At 30.9% G+C, this 18,947-nt stretch overlaps 1 protein-coding gene across 4 annotated transcripts in view; it reads left to right on the top strand.

Moving 5' to 3' along the window:
- Nucleotides 1–18,947, top strand: part of PHTF2 (putative homeodomain transcription factor 2) — a 147,974-nt gene that overhangs the window by 122,370 nt on the left and 6,657 nt on the right. For 3 of the 4 annotated variants that reach the window (XM_031938682.1, XM_031938683.1, XM_031938680.1), the window contains 6 exons: nucleotides 6,611–6,739; nucleotides 8,396–8,668; nucleotides 11,090–11,221; nucleotides 13,000–13,086; nucleotides 14,404–14,559; nucleotides 15,583–15,678. In XM_031938682.1, the coding sequence (XP_031794542.1) occupies nucleotides 6,611–6,739; nucleotides 8,396–8,668; nucleotides 11,090–11,221; nucleotides 13,000–13,086; nucleotides 14,404–14,559; nucleotides 15,583–15,678 (873 nt within the window). The remainder of the gene's footprint in view (nucleotides 1–6,610; nucleotides 6,740–8,395; nucleotides 8,669–11,089; nucleotides 11,222–12,999; nucleotides 13,087–14,403; nucleotides 14,560–15,582; nucleotides 15,679–18,947) is intronic. The other variant, XM_031938681.1, reaches the window with a different exon arrangement.

Below are 18,947 nucleotides of genomic sequence, written 5' to 3'. Positions count from 1 at the left end.
ACAAATCAAAGATGGATCCTAGCTGCCTCTTGAGACTTATATGCCCTTGAAAGAGGAGGAATGGGTGTTCCTGACACTATTGAAATCTAATTGGTTAAAAATGAGAAAATGAATATTATAATGAGAGGTAAACCTATTCTAAAAAATGAAGGGATGGAAAATATACCTTTGATTATACTCCCAGACCATCTCTTGTCTGCCAAAGGATCTATCCTCCACCCAAGCCTAAGTAGAAATACAATGGGCTTCCCCAATTGGGTGCAGTCTGAAAAGGATTGAGGAGAATATTAAATCTTATCTCATTAGCAATGTCCTTCAGATGCTGACTGAATAACCTACAAGAGGCTGGGTTCTGAATGAAGTAATAGGAAGGCAAAAAATCCTAGATTTCCTCAATATTAACAATTGATTATTTAATATAAGAGAGAAATAGTGAATTCTCTCACATTTAAAATAAAAAGTTTTTAAAAGATATATGGTGGTTAAAGTTCTCAGAATGCTAAAAAAAAAAAAAAAAAAATCATTATATTTGCAAACTAGCCAATGGGCAAAGATTCAATAAATTTCAATGGAATAATGATTTAATCAATGTAGATTTCAATCCCTCTATGATTTCTCATCTTTTGTGATTTTTGACCATATTCTTCCAAAAATCCTCCATAGAAACTCTGCCTAATTTACTAGAGACCTTCTTTGTGAGTCTCTTAATATTTTGTGGATACTAGTATGACATTTGGTCTGTCCAAATTCTCCCTTGCACTTATGTACTGACTGGTCTACTTTTTGATTATATATTTATATCCCTTGTTGCACACTAACCATATTGGTAATATGCTGTAACTTACTTAAATTTAATAGTCAAATTTTAGTAGCAACTTTGGCATGTGCTCATCACTCTGATTCTACTCTGTTAAGCTTCCAGAAATCTTTTTCTTATGAAATGTTTCCCAAATGGACTTGCCTCAGAGCAAATGAGAGACCACAGGAGTGGGGGGCGGAAAGATAGAAAGACAGAGAAAGAGTGTGAGTGTGTTCAATCTTGTTTTATCTGTTTCAGATAAGTATTATTCCTTAGCTTGCAGCATTTTTTCTTTGCCTGGATGTTCTAGATTTTTGGGATGACATTTTTGGGACTTCTCCTTTTATTTATCACCTTGGGAGGTAAAACGGTAGATTCTTTCTAGGTTTACTTTGTTCTCTGTTTTAATATCTGTGAGGCAGTTATTATTTTATGAATTCTTGAAATATAGTGTCCAAACTTTTAAATTGTAGTTTTCAGGGAAACCAATGATTCTGAAATCATCTCCCTTGGATCTACAGGTTATTTCTTTTTGATAACATTTTTTCAGTCTCTTGATTTTGTTCTGGTATTTCTTACTGCCTCATTAATTACTATTTAGTTTTTTCTAGTTAGTAAAGAATTTATTACTTAGGTAAGGTTTACTACTTTCTGTTTCAAATTATTTTCTTTTCAATTCTTGAGTTTTATATCTCTTGCTTCTTTTTTTTAGGTTCTTGTAGAAAATACATTTTTTTTCTTTTGAGTTGTTTACATATTATTATGGAATCCCTCTTTATACCAGGTTTTTTTTTTTTTTTTTTTTTTTTTTTTTTTGCTAAGTCCACCCCACCTGCTATGCTTTTGGGTGGAGTGCTTAACATTTGCTTCAGGCAATATGGTTTTCAGGATGATCTCCACTTCCCAGGGTTGGAGTATTCTTTTTCTCATTGGATTTCTTGGTTATTGTTCTGTCCGGAGTTATTTTTAGGTTTTTTTCTGGAGAAGGTAATGGGAGTTAAGTTTTCTGCCTCCATTCAAGCAATCCTCTTGGTTGCAAGTCCTTGACCTTAGATATTAAATTTTTTTCACACTCTTCCTACATCTGATGATTTAGCTTATGTATAGGATAGTGATTAAATTCAACATTATGGTCATTATTCAGGGACTTCAGAGTTTTAAAAAAGAATGTATAGGTATTCTGTTAAATAACATATTGAAAATGTTAGGAGAAATAAAATTGTTTTATAATGATACATTTACTAATTCATTGCAATTAATGAGCTATGTAGTTGAGGAAGGAGAGAGGAATGAGCTAAGTGAAGAAAAGAAAAAGACCCAGCAAAAGTAGCACTCTAAATATAAAAGCTTCCTAATATCCTTTGTCCAAAGAAAATTATTAGTTATACTATGAAGGATGGCCTGTCAACACAACCACTTTAAACAGTTTTCAGTTATATAGCTAATATATTGCCTTTGGCTTTTAGGACCTTTTGCCAAAAGTTTGGGGGTTTAGATTTATAATTTTGAATATTAGTATGCTCTTTGGAGAGAATATTGCTATATATAAATATGGTCACAATTACAAAATAGATATTATGAGGAAATAAGTTAACTTTTTTACTACTTAATATTTTTGAGAAGTTTAAGAAGATAATTAGGAAAGCACTTTGACTTTAATATATAAAAGTGAGATTTTTCCAAGAAATTTAAAAACAAAATATTACAAATTTCTCATATTAAAATAACTTTTTAATGAATGATAATTGAAAGCAAGTATCGATGAAAATGAATTGTTTTTAAATGTAGCACACTCCTCTTTCAATCCTTAAGATAAAAGAATTCTCCACTTTTCTTATTTTTTTGTGAAAAATTGGACCCAATGTACAAAGCTGTGCAACTAAGTGGCACAGAGTGTGTGATCTGTAGTCAGGAAGATCTGAGTTCAAGTAAATCCTGTTTCAGATACTTAATAGCTGTCTGACCCTGTATAAGACCTATTAATCTTGTTTGATTTAGTTTCCTCTTCTATAAAATGATCTAATGAAGGAGATGGCAAACACTCCAGTATCTTTGCCAAGAAAATCCCCCAAGAGAAGGCAGACACAACTGAAATGACTGAACATGTAAAGGAATGTTTTTCCTCTTACCATAGAAGGCAGAGAAAGACACTGTGTTTAAGAAGGAAGGAAATATTTAAATAATGTGTTCAGACTTCTATATCAAATTTCTAGGTTACAATCTGTTCTTCATATTTTTCTTAACAAGCATGAGAATAGCTGTGACATTAATCCACAAATAAATTTTGTACTTTTTCTTTTCCTCTCATAATATAGATCTATAGTTGAACATTATATTGTTGCAATGGAACAAAATCTTCTGTGTGTGGAATCCGATTTTGATGGCTATCATTCCTTCTTTTGCAATGCTAGTATAAGTTATTGGCCACTATGGATTGTTTGTACTGTTTTATTATTACTTATATTTCAAAGATTTTTTCAGCATTTTAATATAAATAAAAAGCCCCAACTGTTGGGAATTTTGCTAAGAGAGAAGTCATTACGAAAATTCCAAACTTTATTCTGGGAAAAACATATGAGGGAACAATTAAGACAATTATAAAAGAAACTCATTTGATCTACTGACATTTTCTTGGCTTTTAGGAGAAAATGGTATTTGATATTTCTTTCTACATTTTAGCATATGTATGGTTTAACAAGAATATTTTTATTATATGTAAGAAGCATTTATATGTAACCTTTTAATTAACTATTATTTCTTCCAGTCTTCCTCAGGCTCATCTTTTTCATTTCTCTCTTCTGCTCCTACTTTCTTAGAAATGAGACAGTCATCTACAGAGGAACGGAAAAAGTATAGGATTGTAAAACTAGCATTCAACTACAGAGTCAAGAGATCTGTGCTTTAGTTTTCTGTACTGTTACTGATTAACTTATTTGACTTTGAGCAAGCCACTTAATCTCTCTGGGCCTCAGTTTCCTTATCTACAAAATGAAAGATTTGGAGTAGAAAATCCCTAATGTTACTTCATACTTGAGCAATTTTTGACTTCTAAAGTATTATTTTTCAAATAGAGAATAAAAGAATAGGGCAGAACACTGCTTAGAGTACTTGGAGGAAGGTTCTTGTATTGACGATAGTAAAAGCAGGTTTCTTAGAAGTATTGAAGAGGGAACCCCAAAACTGAAAATTGTTAAAGTAGAAAACCTCCTTCGACTCTGCCTCAGTGAGGGGACTCCATCCCAAACACAAACAGTTTCATCTTTGTTATCTGGGTGGGGATGGCTCAATCCCAAAACCCATTGAATTCAATTCAAAATTCTATCCCTAGCTGAAACCCAGTGAGGAGCCAACCTGGGACTCCACCCACGAGCCCCCTTCAGCTTATGACCAAAACTCCCTCTTATAAAAGAGCAAGACTAAAACCCTCTCTTTGCAGAGGGTCCAAACATACCAGCTATGCCATGCTTGGCATCCCTAAAGATCCTCTGTCCACTGGACAGATGGTTTCCAGTGCCACTTCTCTTTACTCTCATCTATTTCCTTAACTAGACTAAACTTTAACCTTACTTCCAATCCGCATAATAAACTTTTTTTTTTCAATCTAGGTTTTTGGGTCTGTAAATTCCTTTACAGGGGACTCTTGCACTGCCAGAAGGGAATCCCAGAACTCCCTACCCTTGCGTCGCCACTAGACCTCATTTAGATCTTATTTAACTCCCTGACCACCAGTAACCCTAATTTCATTTGGGTACCCCAAATCTAAACCTCATCAGTATAATATAAACATTCTTGGCATCCAGAAAACTACTCAATTTGTTGCTTTGAACTTCAGAAGCAGCTTCCTTGTTTTGCTGGGATTCCCTACTGAATCTTTAAAAATTCTTAAGTACTCTTATGAGTATCGGGTATTATTCTTCTAGGTTTTGAACCCCTTTCTATCTTCTTCCTTTTTTTCTCTCTAAAGAGTGATAATAAAATAAAGAATTCTTAAGATTCACTGTGAAATATTGTTCCTACCATTTACATACTTATTTTAGTTGAATTGACTTACTTTCACTTCTTTAAAAAAAATACTTAAATGGAACTTTCAAAATTCCAGGACTTTTTAGAAAGAAATTACTTCTGGAATAGGATTTTGCTATTTTACTTGTCAAGTAAATGATGAAACATAAGAGTTTTAGCAACAAATATAACATGACTTATTAAAATAATGAAAAATGATCTTGTCTTTACTTTCATATTTTTGTCATATATTTAGTAGATATAAATAGGTAAGAGAAAAAATGTTGATTTCCTGTCATTATTTTCTAAAGCTTAATTATTTTACATTTTCATGGAAAATACCATTGTAATTTTATTTTCCCAAGAGGCAAATAGATTCCTTGTCTTTGAAACCTTTGTTACAATCCCCTCAGGTCATGCTCAATTCCTGAATAATACTTTAAATAGCATGTTGTAGTCCTAGTAACAGTACTGAATGATTGCAATTTGTGGTTCAAACTTAATTATATGAACTAATAGGACATGCTAAAATTTGACTATATTGCAATCAAGATATTGTAAAAGCAATTCCTCTTTAGATAATTGATTGGACTAGATAACTTTGAGTTTCTTCTTAAGTTTCTTTGAGCTTCCTTCTCAAGGATGTTATAAATTCGATCATTTAGTTATATAACATTAGACAATAAATATAAGTATTAAAGTTATGCAATACATACATATTTAGGATATCTATAAATTAATATGATATCTGTCTGTCTGTCTATCTATCTATCTATCTATTTTGCGACCTCACTTCTTTATTGTGCTCTTTGAAGAGGTAAGCAGTTTTCTTTTGTCTGGTTAGGACTTACAAATACTGATGAATGCCTTGTTTTTAGGAGCAGCCAGGTGGTACAATGGATAGAACACCATGGCAGGAAGACTCATTTTAGTGAATTCAAATCTGGCTTCAGACTCAACATTAGCTTTTAATCTTGTTTGCCTCAATTTCCTGAGGCATGAGCTAAAATGAGCTAAAGAAGGAAATGATTTCAATATATTTGCTTAAAAAACTCCAAATGGAGTCATAAAGAGTTGTATACAATTGAAATAGTCTATCAACAACATCATGCTTTTAGTAGTAGTACTAAAACTTTCATTTAAGACCCTTTTTTCTTACTGTCATAACTAATAAACACCTCTTATTGGCAATATTCTTCAATTTTTTTTTTTTACTTTACTAGTTAGGTGATGCTGTAGTTTGAATGATTGGCCTAGAGTCAAGAACACCTGAATTCAAAAGTGATCATAGACATTTACTAGCTTTGTGAGCCTAGGCAAGTAACTTGACCTTTGTTTTCCTTATTTTCTTCATGTGTAAAATAGGGATAATAATAGCATCTACTTCCCAGGGTCACATAAGAAGGTGATTGTAAACCATGTAGCACAGTGCCTGGAACATATTACATGCTATATAAATGTTACTCTTTATTATAGTGATAATTATAATGAAATATTTTTGAAGGTCCAGATGAGATCAATAATGTTCATTTCATTGCCACAAACTAGTTTGAACTTCCATATAAAGATGCAGATATAATGTTAGAGTTATAGTTTTAAGTGTTTCTCAATGGTAAGTTTTACTATGCATTAGAGAGTAAATTTCATAATTTTAGTACAGGAAAATTTCTTAACTGTGTAGCTGATAAATTTTTGTAACTTTGTACTTATTTTTGATATTTTTTCATGTCATCTATCATAGATATGTATGTTAACAAGTCTTAGCCACTTTTGCTCTGGAGTTAAGCTGTTGCATTTTTTATTTTTCAGAGTCATTTGCCCTGGCTCCATAGCTCCAACCCAGGATTAGAAAAAGTCAGTGCAATTGTATGGGAAGGTAATGACTGCAAGAAAGCTGAAATGTCTGTGCTCGAAATCAGTGGAATGATAATGAACCGAGTGAGTATTTTTTCCATCTATTCTTATTTGAATGAAAATTAACGAGATAGCATTTATTAAGTGTTTGCTATTTGCTGGCACTATGCTAATTTTGCAGCATTTATTTTAATGTATAAATTAATAGCTATGATATATTTAAATATATACATATATACATTTATACATATATATGTATAAAGATAGATAACTAGATATAAATTAATTGTATATAAGTTTATCTGATAATTATAAATTAGAGATGTTATAGAAATAGATTAATATAAAATAGAAATATAAGAGAAGATAAAAGATAAACAATTATGCATTTTTAATACTATGTTGGATATTTTCATTAGAAACTCACCCCATTTCTTCAGCCACAAATGCCTTTGGAAAACTTTTTCTGCTTATTTTTGCATCAGTCTATAATTTAAAGAGGGATTTGTAACAAAGCCACAGTTTTCTTCTTAATGCTTTAACTCAGCTGGCTTGCTGAAGGTTTCAGAAATCTAAAATTTTGCATGTAAAAGGCTTCAATGATCACCTGCTAGTTTCTGAAATTTTTATCTCCCAAATACTTAGAAGTTATTACAGTGTTCTTTCTACTTATTGCACCTTGCTTTTCTCCCTTGAAAATCATCACAGAGAAAACTGATGGTGATTGGTGATCCAAGCTTTAGGATTGGCAGGGCATGAAGAGGACTAAGGAGGCAGTTTTTAGTTTAACTGGTCAACTGTACGGTAAGAATATCAAATGAAAAAAGTGAGGCCATAGCAGGGGTGATAAGTTGAGAAAAAAGGGAGAGGAGTTTCCTGCATCTCCATGAAGATAGCACAGTAATGGATAATGATAAGATCCCAAAGTGTGACCTTACTATAGATTGGTGAAGAATATGAAGTGGATTGCAAGATAGTAGAGGAAATTTAATATAATTTATATAAGTTCTTAGAGTAACTTGGAGGCCAAATTTTTTTTTTTTTTTCTGTGATTTTTCAGATGTGTCTGACTAGTCATTCATGCTCCATTCAAGGTTTTCTTAGCAAAGGTACTGGAATGGTTTAGTATTTCTTCTCTGTTTCATTTTACAAATGACAAAAATGAAACAGACAGGATTAAATGAGTGCTCAGCATTATACAACTAGGAAGTATCTGCAGCTAGATCTGAATTTAGGAAGATGAATCTTCTCTGATCAAGCTTGACAATTTTTCCATTATGGCAGCTAGCTGCTCCCAGTAGATTACAACAAAGGAGACCAATTGATTACAACAAGAAACAGAGTAATACAGAAGGATGGAATGAGCCTTAGAAAGGAGTGGTTACATTGAGAAAGAAGCAAGGAGGGTGAATACCACATAGCTTAGCTTAGTGCAATAAAGTAGCCATCTGTATTCAATATGTGGCTAAGTATGTGGGCCTTTGAAGACTGTTATATTTCCTTGAGTACTGTGAAGTGGAAAGCATATGAAAAAATGACTTTGAAATTTTAAAAATGAAATTTAAAATGAAATGCTTAAAGTGCTATAGAAATAGTAGCTACTCTTTTTTTAGTTTTGTCAATGTAAATTTCTCATAATGAACCCAATTAGAAAACTTAAAGATTATCACTTCTATTTGATAAAAGCTAAAATAATTTTGTATTGCTACAAATATTATTTATTTCTTTTCCCCCCCGTAGGTCAATAGCTACATACCAGGCATAGGATACCAGATTTTTGCAAATGTAATTTCCCTTGTCCTGGGGTTCACTCCATTTGTTTTCCGACTTTCCCAAGCTACAGACTTGGAACAGCTCACAGCATATTCTGCTTCAGAACTTTATATCATTGCATTTGGTTCTAATGAAGACATCTTGGTTCTTTCTATGGTTTTAATAAGTTTTGTGGTTCGTGTATCTCTTGTGTGGATTTTCTTCTTTTTACTCTGTGTAGCAGAAAGAACTTACAAACAGGTGAGTCTAATGTAGGCTTCTCATTTAAGGATAATGAACTTTTTAAGGCATTTGATATGTGAATATGCTTATAAAATTTATTTTCTTTTGGTCTAAATCTGTAATCTTATTGATGTTGATTCTTTTGTATAGAAATAGCCTTTATTGATACTGATAGGCAATTTATATGCAGCTAATAAGGAACTTAGTTAAGTGCTTGAGGAGCACAAGAATACATAATAATGGAGGGAGGAGAATCAGGGAAATTGACTATCTGGTTTTTTTTTCCCCTATATGTAGCTAAACTATAAGATTAAATAATTTACCCATAATATAGCAGCTATCTGCTATATTCTGCAGAATAAAAGCATTCTGACATCAGCTATTAGAATGAAGAACTGAATCTAGGCCTTTCCAATTTCAAGGCCAAGCTTCACCCTGCCATGCCTTATTGCTGGTAAAATATGGTTTTCTGTTTTATTACAATTAAAATGTTACTTTTAATGTAAACTCATTTAAAATTACTATGGCGAGAGAGATGGAAAGTTACTATCATAAATATGGCCTCATAAAACAGCAAAAAGGCAGTGAAGATTTTTTAAAAAAATACTTCAGAATGCTTGGTGTGAGACCCCACTAAATTAAGTTATATCATTTTGAGAACATTCATAGGTAAAACTGATTGGATACCTTATAGACAAAATATGGAACATATTTTTAGCATTAATAATGGTGAAGGCACATCTGGACTTTTAATACCTTTATGCCCAGTGTGCCCTTAAGTTAAGGAAGTTAGGCCTTAAAGAAGAGATTTGGGAAAAAAAAGAAAGGCAGTTGGATCATATCTGAGGAACAGAAAGTAACAAAATAATAGATTATATTATTGCCCTAAGGTAATCAAGAAAACACTAGTACTGTTGATCCCTATATTTACTTTCTCTTCATAAAATCTCTGAAAATAATTTATGTGTCATTAAGGCATCCTTATTGAAATTCTGAGGGAAAAACAGACATCTTTTCACAAAAAATGTTCTCTATCAGACCACCTTCATATATTCACACCATTCAGTAAAGGTGCAAAAAAAATACAAGAGTCCACTATAGTTATTGGTTGATTACAGAAATCATTAGAGTTAAAATGCAGTCTTAAAAGATTCCCTCCAAGAATGAGTTTCTTGTGTATGTGTTAAGTTAATGCAGAATTCCGTAATAATTGCAAACACATGGAAAACTCCAGTGACTATCCTTGATTAAAATTAAGTAAGATATAAAAACTAGGCATAATGTCACATATAAGTGATTCTACCTACCAAGAAGCTGAGCCTGGTTGATTGGTAGAATTCAGGAATTTTGAGCTGCAATGGACTAAGTTAGTCCAGTGTTAACACTAAATTTGGCATTTATATGAAGAATCCCAATGTGAATAGAAGTGGCTACAAAGAGGAATGAACTAGGTAATCCTTGAACTTCTAGCCTGAGTAAGATAGGGATACTCAATATTTGAAAACAAAATACAAAAAAGCAGGGAGATTATGTCTGCCAAAGGTATTCACCTGGGTCCTGGAAAATGTCATTGTCTTGTATAGGACCCAAATGAAAGAGGGATTACTTATGAATGAGGAAGTCCTTCACATATTCCTGTATAGATTAGTGTATTAGTTGCTTTAAGCTCTAGAACTGTTAAACAGCATTTTCACTGAATTCTATAAATACGCAAGAAAGATGAGACTTTACAATCTATACAGAGTTTCAAAGCAACTTTAATGCTATAATTGTTTGGTTCTGATTGCTTATTCTACTTAGATTATATTATTTTTTCTTAGTCTTCTATTTGTTGAGAAAGGGATATGTGTCATACTCATGATTTTAAGAAAAAAAACAACTACTGCCTAGACTATGCTATATTCAATAGATACTTAGAATAGGGAGCTAGGACCAACATTGAATAGAAAAGATTACATTTGGAAAGCTGCTCAGGACTTTATTATAATATTTTATAATCCATTTTTAAATCATAAGTGTTTCCTTATTATGCCAAATTTGGGAAATTACAATATACGAAAAAGCCAATTTGCCCCAGGGGATGGACATGTAGTATTTGTAAAAAAAACTTTTTACAAATATCCAGAAATGATCTATCCCAAGGAAGTGTATATGTCTATATTACAAAAAATTACGCGTCTGAAAAAGGAGTAAGAATGAAAGATAGCAAAGTATCGGACAGCTCAAATATCATACTGGTTTTCAAGAAAAGTAAAAGAATGATAATAGGGACTATAGCAAGTTGAAAAGATTTTCTAGGGAGAATCTGTGGGATAACTTGGGGAGGAATTATTATAATATTGCTGTTTTGTTGAATTATAGTAAAGAATCAGAGGAGATTATAGTGATAACCTATATTTTGATTATTATTCTTCCTTACGAAATGATGGTGTTTTGTAGAGACTACTTTTTGCAAAACTCTTTGGACATTTAACATCTGCTAGGAGGGCTCGAAAATCAGAAGTTCCCCATTTCCGATTGAAGAAAGTACAGAATATAAAAATGTGGCTATCTCTTCGTTCCTATCTTAAGGTATAATGGCTGTGATGACATGACTTTTGCGAGCTGGCGATCTATAATTCTAATTCTCTTAATACATCTCAATCTAATACAAATCTTTCCAGCTATACACCCATACCTTGCCATATGAGCATGCCACTAGTCATAATATGGTCTGTGTATTCTGTATCCAGAATAAGAGAAATTCTGTTTCATGGATTGATTTTTCTAATAATATTTAGAATTTCAAACCTAGTTGAAAAACATAACATTATATACATATATACTAAATATTACTACACTAACATATTATATGCTACAATGTATATTTATTTGATGTTTTAATTTTTTAAATTCTTTCACATATATTGACTTTTTTGAGTGTCACCATACATCAAAAATAAAACTCTAAAGATCTTAATTTTTTTATTTATGAGTTGCTTAGATTCCCAGTAAGAAGAGAAAATCCATTTTTTCCCATGCATATCTATCATAAGCCAGTAGAGGGAACCCACTCCTTAAAAAAGGTTCAAAAGCAATGTGTGACTACAGAATCATTTCACGATATTTTAAGTTACTCACTACTTTAAAATCTTACCATTTTAAATAAGTAGGCAGTTTAGAATGTTAGTTGGCATACCTGAATCCTTTTTTTTTTTTTTTTTTTTTTTGTGTACTTTTTCTCCCTTTTAAGAGTTTTCTTCTAGATTACTCAAGTTCCTGGAAAAAAAAAAAAGAGAGAGAGAGACATCTGAATTACCTCTAGCAAAATACCTGTTCTAAGGGTATTGTTCTTATACATTAAGATAGCCATATTTTCTGCTTCATAAAAATAACATAGTGAATAGAAAGTTGTCCTGGAAGTCAGATAGACGTATATTTAAGGCCCATCACCCACACTTTTATTGGCTTTGTAATTCTGGCTAAATCACTTAAAAAAACCATTGGGATCTCACAGAAATATAAATCTAGGAGTTTTCTATACCAATGAAATCACAAGTCCAGTTTCTATCTCTATGTTTATTTAAGATGTCCTTAAAAACTTTACTTAAAAGACTACCAGTATTTTTCTTAATAAAGTTGATCTGGCAAGTAGAGGTTCTTAAACACTCCTAGAGTTCTTTTGCTTTATGTATTGTGGTCCAAGGAAACAGCATAAAAACATTGACTTTTTACTTATCATTCTCTGTCTTTACTGGACCTGTGATTTATTTATTTATTTTTATGTACGATTTGCTGATGAAGAAACTTCCTTCTATCTCTTGCTGTAAGCAACAGTTTTGTAGTTTACTACCCTCTCTTTTAATACCTCAGTGACTTCATTTGAATTTGTTGGGAGATGCATACAAACTGAAGTTAAACTATTGGATGCTGCAAAGTCATTTCTATTTTGTGCTGTGCCTGCTGTAGAAGCATAAGTTAGTAACAAGGCTTCAGCCAGCTTCCCCATTGTTCCTCCTAGTGCTCACTGTGCCAAGGTTAGGTTATAAACCCATCATTCCCATCACTAAAACGTTTTTGGGTTGTATTGTTAATCAAGTGAATTTATTATTATTTGTGAAAGTACTTAGGATTGATTACTCAGCATAATCACCTTTGTTCAATCACTTCAGTTAAAGTTTAAAAGGTATGCTAAGAATCCTGCACTATATAATTTCTACTTTCTGTTGATATTACATATCCCTCGGACATGACATCATTAAATAATTGATGTTTATATTGCATTTGGGCAACACTGCAAACTACAATAAATTTAAAACTAATGTTAATGAGAATATGTATTTTTAAAATATCATTTTCTTTCCTTTCAGCGTCGGGGTCCTCAAAGATCAGTTGATGTAATAGTTTCATCTGCATTCTTGTTGACTATTTCAGTTGTGTTTATATGCTGTGCCCAGGTAAGTTAATTTGTTGAATATATTATATGCAATCAAAAATCAATCTATTCTCTTTCAGAAAACAGTCTAAATGAAATAGTACTTATGATGGAAAAATGAAAAATTCTAGTAGATGTGCATTATATATTTTAGGTAACATGAGTTAAGGTGTCAGTGTGGGTCCCCCTCTATCTCTTTCCTCCACTCTCTTTTCTTTTTTTTTTTTCTGGGAGGAGTCTTTTCTTTCCTGTATAAGTTATGTTTCTTAGAGGTCAGCTACATCTTCTAAATTCAAGGTGCATAAATTCTATGATAGATGATATTATTATTTTATTTGCTATTTAATATATTGCAACTGCCACCTATTATTTACTGTTCATACAGTTCTATGCCTCTGTATTATTTGTACCACTGGTAGCGATACAGGTATGTAAATAAAATCTATTCTATTCATATTTTTATGGTGGTTTTTGTCAGACACATAATATAGAAAAAGATGTAGTGAAATCCATTGGAGTTATCATTCATTTAAATTCTTCTGAAACTACAGAGGTATAATTCACCATCACTCATAAAATATTTAAAAATTAGCAAGTTGACAGAATACGGTAAAATTAGTGTTTTTAAAAATATTCTGCAGTATACATTAAAACTTTAATTTAATGTTTTGCCTGAGAAATAAAACTAAAAATTATTTAAAGCTTTGTCCAAAAGGACTTCATTCTAAAATAGATAGCATTCTAATGAGATTTTCATGTACTTATTTGTACTCTGGAGAAGGTAAATTATTAATTAATGTTATGGTTCACCTTAGCCATTTTAAGATATTTAAATCTTTCATACACAAATGCCACAATTGATATTAAATTGTTAAAAAGTGTTACATTTAGCAAGCTTATTAAAAAAAAAAACAATTTGTGTGTACAATGTACACAATTTTGTAATGTTCATAGGCTTGTGAGATTTAGAGCTGGATGAACACCATAGAGATCTAGTCCAACTCTCTTATTTTATAGATGAAGAAATTGTGGCCTAAAATAAGGGGGAAATTACTTATTCAAGATCATACAGAGTTGCAAAGCCAGAATTTGGACCCAGATCCCCTCAATCCAAATCTTTTCTTCAAGAAATGGTTTGCAGTCAAACAATTGCAGCAAACTAATAACTAGCAAAGAGATATAGAGACTATGTGTGTATGTATGTTCATTTGACTGCCAAAATACTATTGTCTCATTCTTATTAAACTGCAATTCATTATTTTCTTTACAGTAAAAGTATAAAAAACATAATTTGAATCATCATTGATTCTTCTTTGTTTCCTTTACCTTTGGATTTTAGTTGCTTCATGTGCATGAGATCTTCCTTGATTGTCACTACAACTGGGAACTGGTAATCTGGTGTATCTCTTTAACACTTTTTCTTCTAAGATTTGTTACTCTTGGATCTGAAACAAGCAAAAAATATAGCAATACCTCAATATTACTTACTGAACAGGTGAGATTTCATGTTTAATATGTTAGAAATTAGTGTCTACAATTTATTCGTCACTTCAGATTTTTCAGAAAACATAATAGAGAAGGTTATATATTTATTTTCAAAGGAACTTTAATGCTATAATTGTTTCATTCTGATTGCTTATTCTACTTAGACTATATTATTTTTTTCTTAGCCTTCTATTTGTTGAGAAAGGGATATATGTAATATTCATGATTTTAAGAAATTATCAGGGCACATATGTTATTGAAGAGTATAAGATTTTAGCAAACAAGAATTTTTATTAAACAGAAATATATTAAAACTTAAGCTTTTGATGGTTACATTTAATATTTATTAATCTTATATAAATTTTTGTCATTTTTCATGTGTGGTACAAAACTTGAAATTTGAAAGAAAATTTATCTTAAAAAGTTCATCCAAATGTTACATCTACCATATATGAATGATACTTTATAAAGTTTATCAGATGTTTCATGTGTAATATCTTATTTAATAATTATGGCAGTTCTCTGAAGTAGATAGCATATTTTATATTCATTTTCTTGTTGAAGAAACAAAAACTCAGAATGGTTAAGCAATTTACCCAAAGTCACTTGATTAGTATGTGACATAGGAGGTACCAAATTCATGGTCTTCTGACTGCTAATCTAGTGCTCATTCTACCATATTGTACCATCAAGAATGACTACTTTTGTGTGGTAGACTATTAAAAATATATTTCCTATATACATTTGTAGGATACATTTTTAAGTTAGAACACCCAAATTATTTAATTGACTTTGGTTCCAATAAAACCTTATTTATTCTTTCACCCTACATGGTTCTATGATGAAAATAGACTCACTGATTCATAATTTTACATTCTTTTGTTTGTTTGTTTGTTTGTTTTTTTGCTGAGGCAGTTAAGGTCAAGTAAACTGCCCAGGGTTGCACAGCTAGGAAGTATTATCTAAGTCTGATTTTACATTCTTTTTTAAAAAAAAAAAGTTATATAAAGTGGTTTTTAATTGATCCAAATAGATAAACCTGTACTTGAAAATGGAGAAGAAACCTAATAAAAAGGAGGAACTGACACTAGTGAATAATGTTTTAAAACTTGCTACTAAATTATTGAAGGTAAGAATAAAATTAAAATTAGAATATAATCTTGATCTGTATGTGGTACTGTGATTTTATATTTTGTATTCTCTAGTTTTCTTCCATTTCTAATTTTGAGAATTCTTCAAAATATTTGTAGTTTATTATGTAGTTCTGTGCCTTCTTAAAAGTATTTCTAGTATTTCTTAGTTTATCATTATTATAAATATAATTGCTAAGATCTGAACTTAAATGTTGAAAACAAAGGAAATTCTATATTGATAATTTGAAAATGTTTTGTTTCATAACGTAGAGAGGAACTTAATTTCAGCTTAAAAGGATATGTAGTTTTCACAATACATATACTAATGTAGTGCAATAACCTAGTTCTAACCTTATTTGTGCCACTTTGCTCAAGGCCACTTAGAGTCTTGCAGATTACTTAACTTTCCTGAACTTCAGTTTCATCATAGGTAGAAAATTGTCTTTGTAGAAAAATACTATTTATGATGATGCAGTATATTAAATATTGGGATGTTAACTTAGAGACATAGAGGAGAACTACCTAAAGCCAGCTTAAAAATTAGTTTGACAGAAATCACTTAAAAACATTTTCTGCTTATGGTTAGGTCAAACAAATGTGGTAAAAATAGTAATTTGCTCTCAAATTAACTTTGATATTTAATGCTGTTCAAAATAATTATGTCATAAAATTAGGATTAATTATGTCCATTTTTCTGTACAAATTTTAAGACTATGAGAAACTTTCAAGGAGATTTGTATTCTTGTTAGTAATGATGCTGATTACAATCTATTTCAAATCCTCTTGATTTATTTGTGGACGTTTTCCTATATAATTTCATATGTAATGTGTTCAAGCTATTTGAATATATCGTATGTTCTTCCAGTTGCCCTTTGCATGATCTTCAACTTAATTTCTTTGGAGATAATAGTGTAGGATACAGGGATTCAAGAATTATAGGATGAAAAGAATAGAAAAACTGATCAAGGAAAGAAAATCAAGAACCCAATATATTAAATAAATGTTTGACCAATCTACTAAGGAATAGAATTCATCCATTTTGATAATTATTTTAACTATTGCTGGCAAAGTACTGAGATATAAAGAATAAAGTAAAATGGTCTCAGTCTTCAAATATTACTCAGTGAATTTGAGAAAACTAGATAGCTATGTAACTAAAAATGGGGTTTATAGATACACATCATAATAAACTCTTAACCAGAGCAGTGATCTAAACTTGAGAAAAAAAAATTAAATACCTTGCATAAAAATAAATAATATATCTACTTCAACTACAGAAAGGGATTTTTTTTTTTATCAAATTCGAAGAAATCATGACTTTGTACAACACTATATCTAAATAAAAGGAAAAGAGACTTTGAAAAGAATGCTTGCAGTAAATTTATTTGGTAAAGTCAGTGTGGCTTAGGGAATAGAGAAATGGACATGGAGTCAGGAAGACCTAATGGGAGGAATTCCCAGTGAAATCATAGGTCCAGCATAAAGAAATTTGTTTTGCATGATTTCATATGTATAATTCAAATCATAATGTTTGCCTTCTCAGTGAGTGGATGAGTGGGGAAAAGAGGGAATTTGAAATTCAATTTAGAAAGAAAAAAGAGCATTAAAATAAATATTATATGTTTTTAGAAAATTAAAAAAATGTTAATTGAATTGGAGGGAGAAATAATAAAATTGTGTTAGAAGAACCTTAATGAATGCCTTTTAGATCTAGATTAGTATCACCAAAAGATGTGCATAAAGATGATAGATCTCTGGTGATTACTGAACAGGAATAAAAAGGAATTTACATTTCAGCTATATATGTCTCCTTTATATATCATTTACAAATCCTAATGCAATTAAAATTATATTCAATAAAGGATTCTTAAAATTTTAAATTATTTTGAATCCAAATAACAATTTAAAGAACTGGTGGTTCTAAGAAAAAGATGTATTAGAAGTAATAGAAAATCTCATAAAAATAATGGTCAGACAATCATAAAACTTGTGGGATGCAGCTAAACTACTTCTGAAAGATAAATATTTATCTTTTAAATGCTTACATCAATAAAAGAAAAAATATAAATTAGTTTAGGAGTGCTGTTTTAAAAACTTGAAAAAAAACCAAACTAGAAATCCTGAAAGTTAAAGAAGAAATCAGTAAAAAAAAATTTTAAATGACCATTGAATTGATAAAGCATTAAAAACTAATGAAATAAAGTCAGCTAATATTGTTTTTTAAAGAGAAAGGAAAACAAAATTGTTAATAATAAAAACTTAAAACAATTGAGGAGGAAATAAAAAAAATTATCAAACACTGGCAGAGAAAATAAATGAGTTTTTACAGAAATATAAAACATAAAAGGAAATTTGCTTTTTAAATAAGCATCTATCAGAAAAAGATATTGAACAAAAACCATAAATGAACTACCAAAGTGGGGAATGTACCTGATGGATTCAAACATTCAAAGAACAATTAGTTCATCATAAATTGTTTTATATAATAAAGGGACCCTTGTAACCACTTTCTTTGTTGCAGATCATCTTGACAACTAAGCTAGGAAGAGACAGAAAAAGAAACCAATATTTTCAATGACTATTGATGCAAAAATTTTAAATTAGGTATTATTGAGTATGCTGAAACAGCATATTAGAAAGACTATATGATATGAAAAAGTTGGATTTATGCTAGAAGTGCAAGGGATAGTTCAACATAAGGAAGACTACAAATATGATAGACAGTGTTAATAATATAAGTAATACTGATCACATGATTACATCAGTAGTTACTGAAAAAGCTTTTGACTAAATACAAAAACTATTTGTATTAAAAACAAAACACTAAGAATCATAGGAACAAATAGACTTTCTCTTAAGATAGAACAAACATCATCTTAAATGGAGAAAACTTAGAGATTTTTTTGGTAAGATCAGAGATGAAACCAAAGATGTTTCAGGCAAAAAGGAATAAAAATGATCATTTTTTTTTTGTTAATGATTTAATGGCATACTTAGACTTATTATTTTTATTAGATTTTAGTTCACTCTCTATCTTCAAGAAAGCTCTAGGACATAAATCACTCAAGTCATCAGTATTTCTGTTTATACCCAACAAAACTCATCCAGATGAACTTGAAAGAAAAATTCTACTCAAAATAACTACAGTGTAGTGGATAGAGCACCAGCAGTGAAGTCAGGAAAACCCGAGTTCAAATGTGGCCTCAGTCACTTAACACTTCCTATCTGTGTGACGCTGGACAATTCACTTAACCCCAGTTGCCTC

This window comes from Sarcophilus harrisii, chromosome 5 (genome assembly GCF_902635505.1).
Source record: "Sarcophilus harrisii chromosome 5, mSarHar1.11, whole genome shotgun sequence".
In the NCBI taxonomy this organism is placed as follows: Eukaryota; Metazoa; Chordata; class Mammalia; order Dasyuromorphia; family Dasyuridae; genus Sarcophilus; species Sarcophilus harrisii.
The sequence above is the reverse complement of the archived record's forward strand: the minus strand, read 5'-3'. Positions and strand labels throughout refer to the sequence as shown.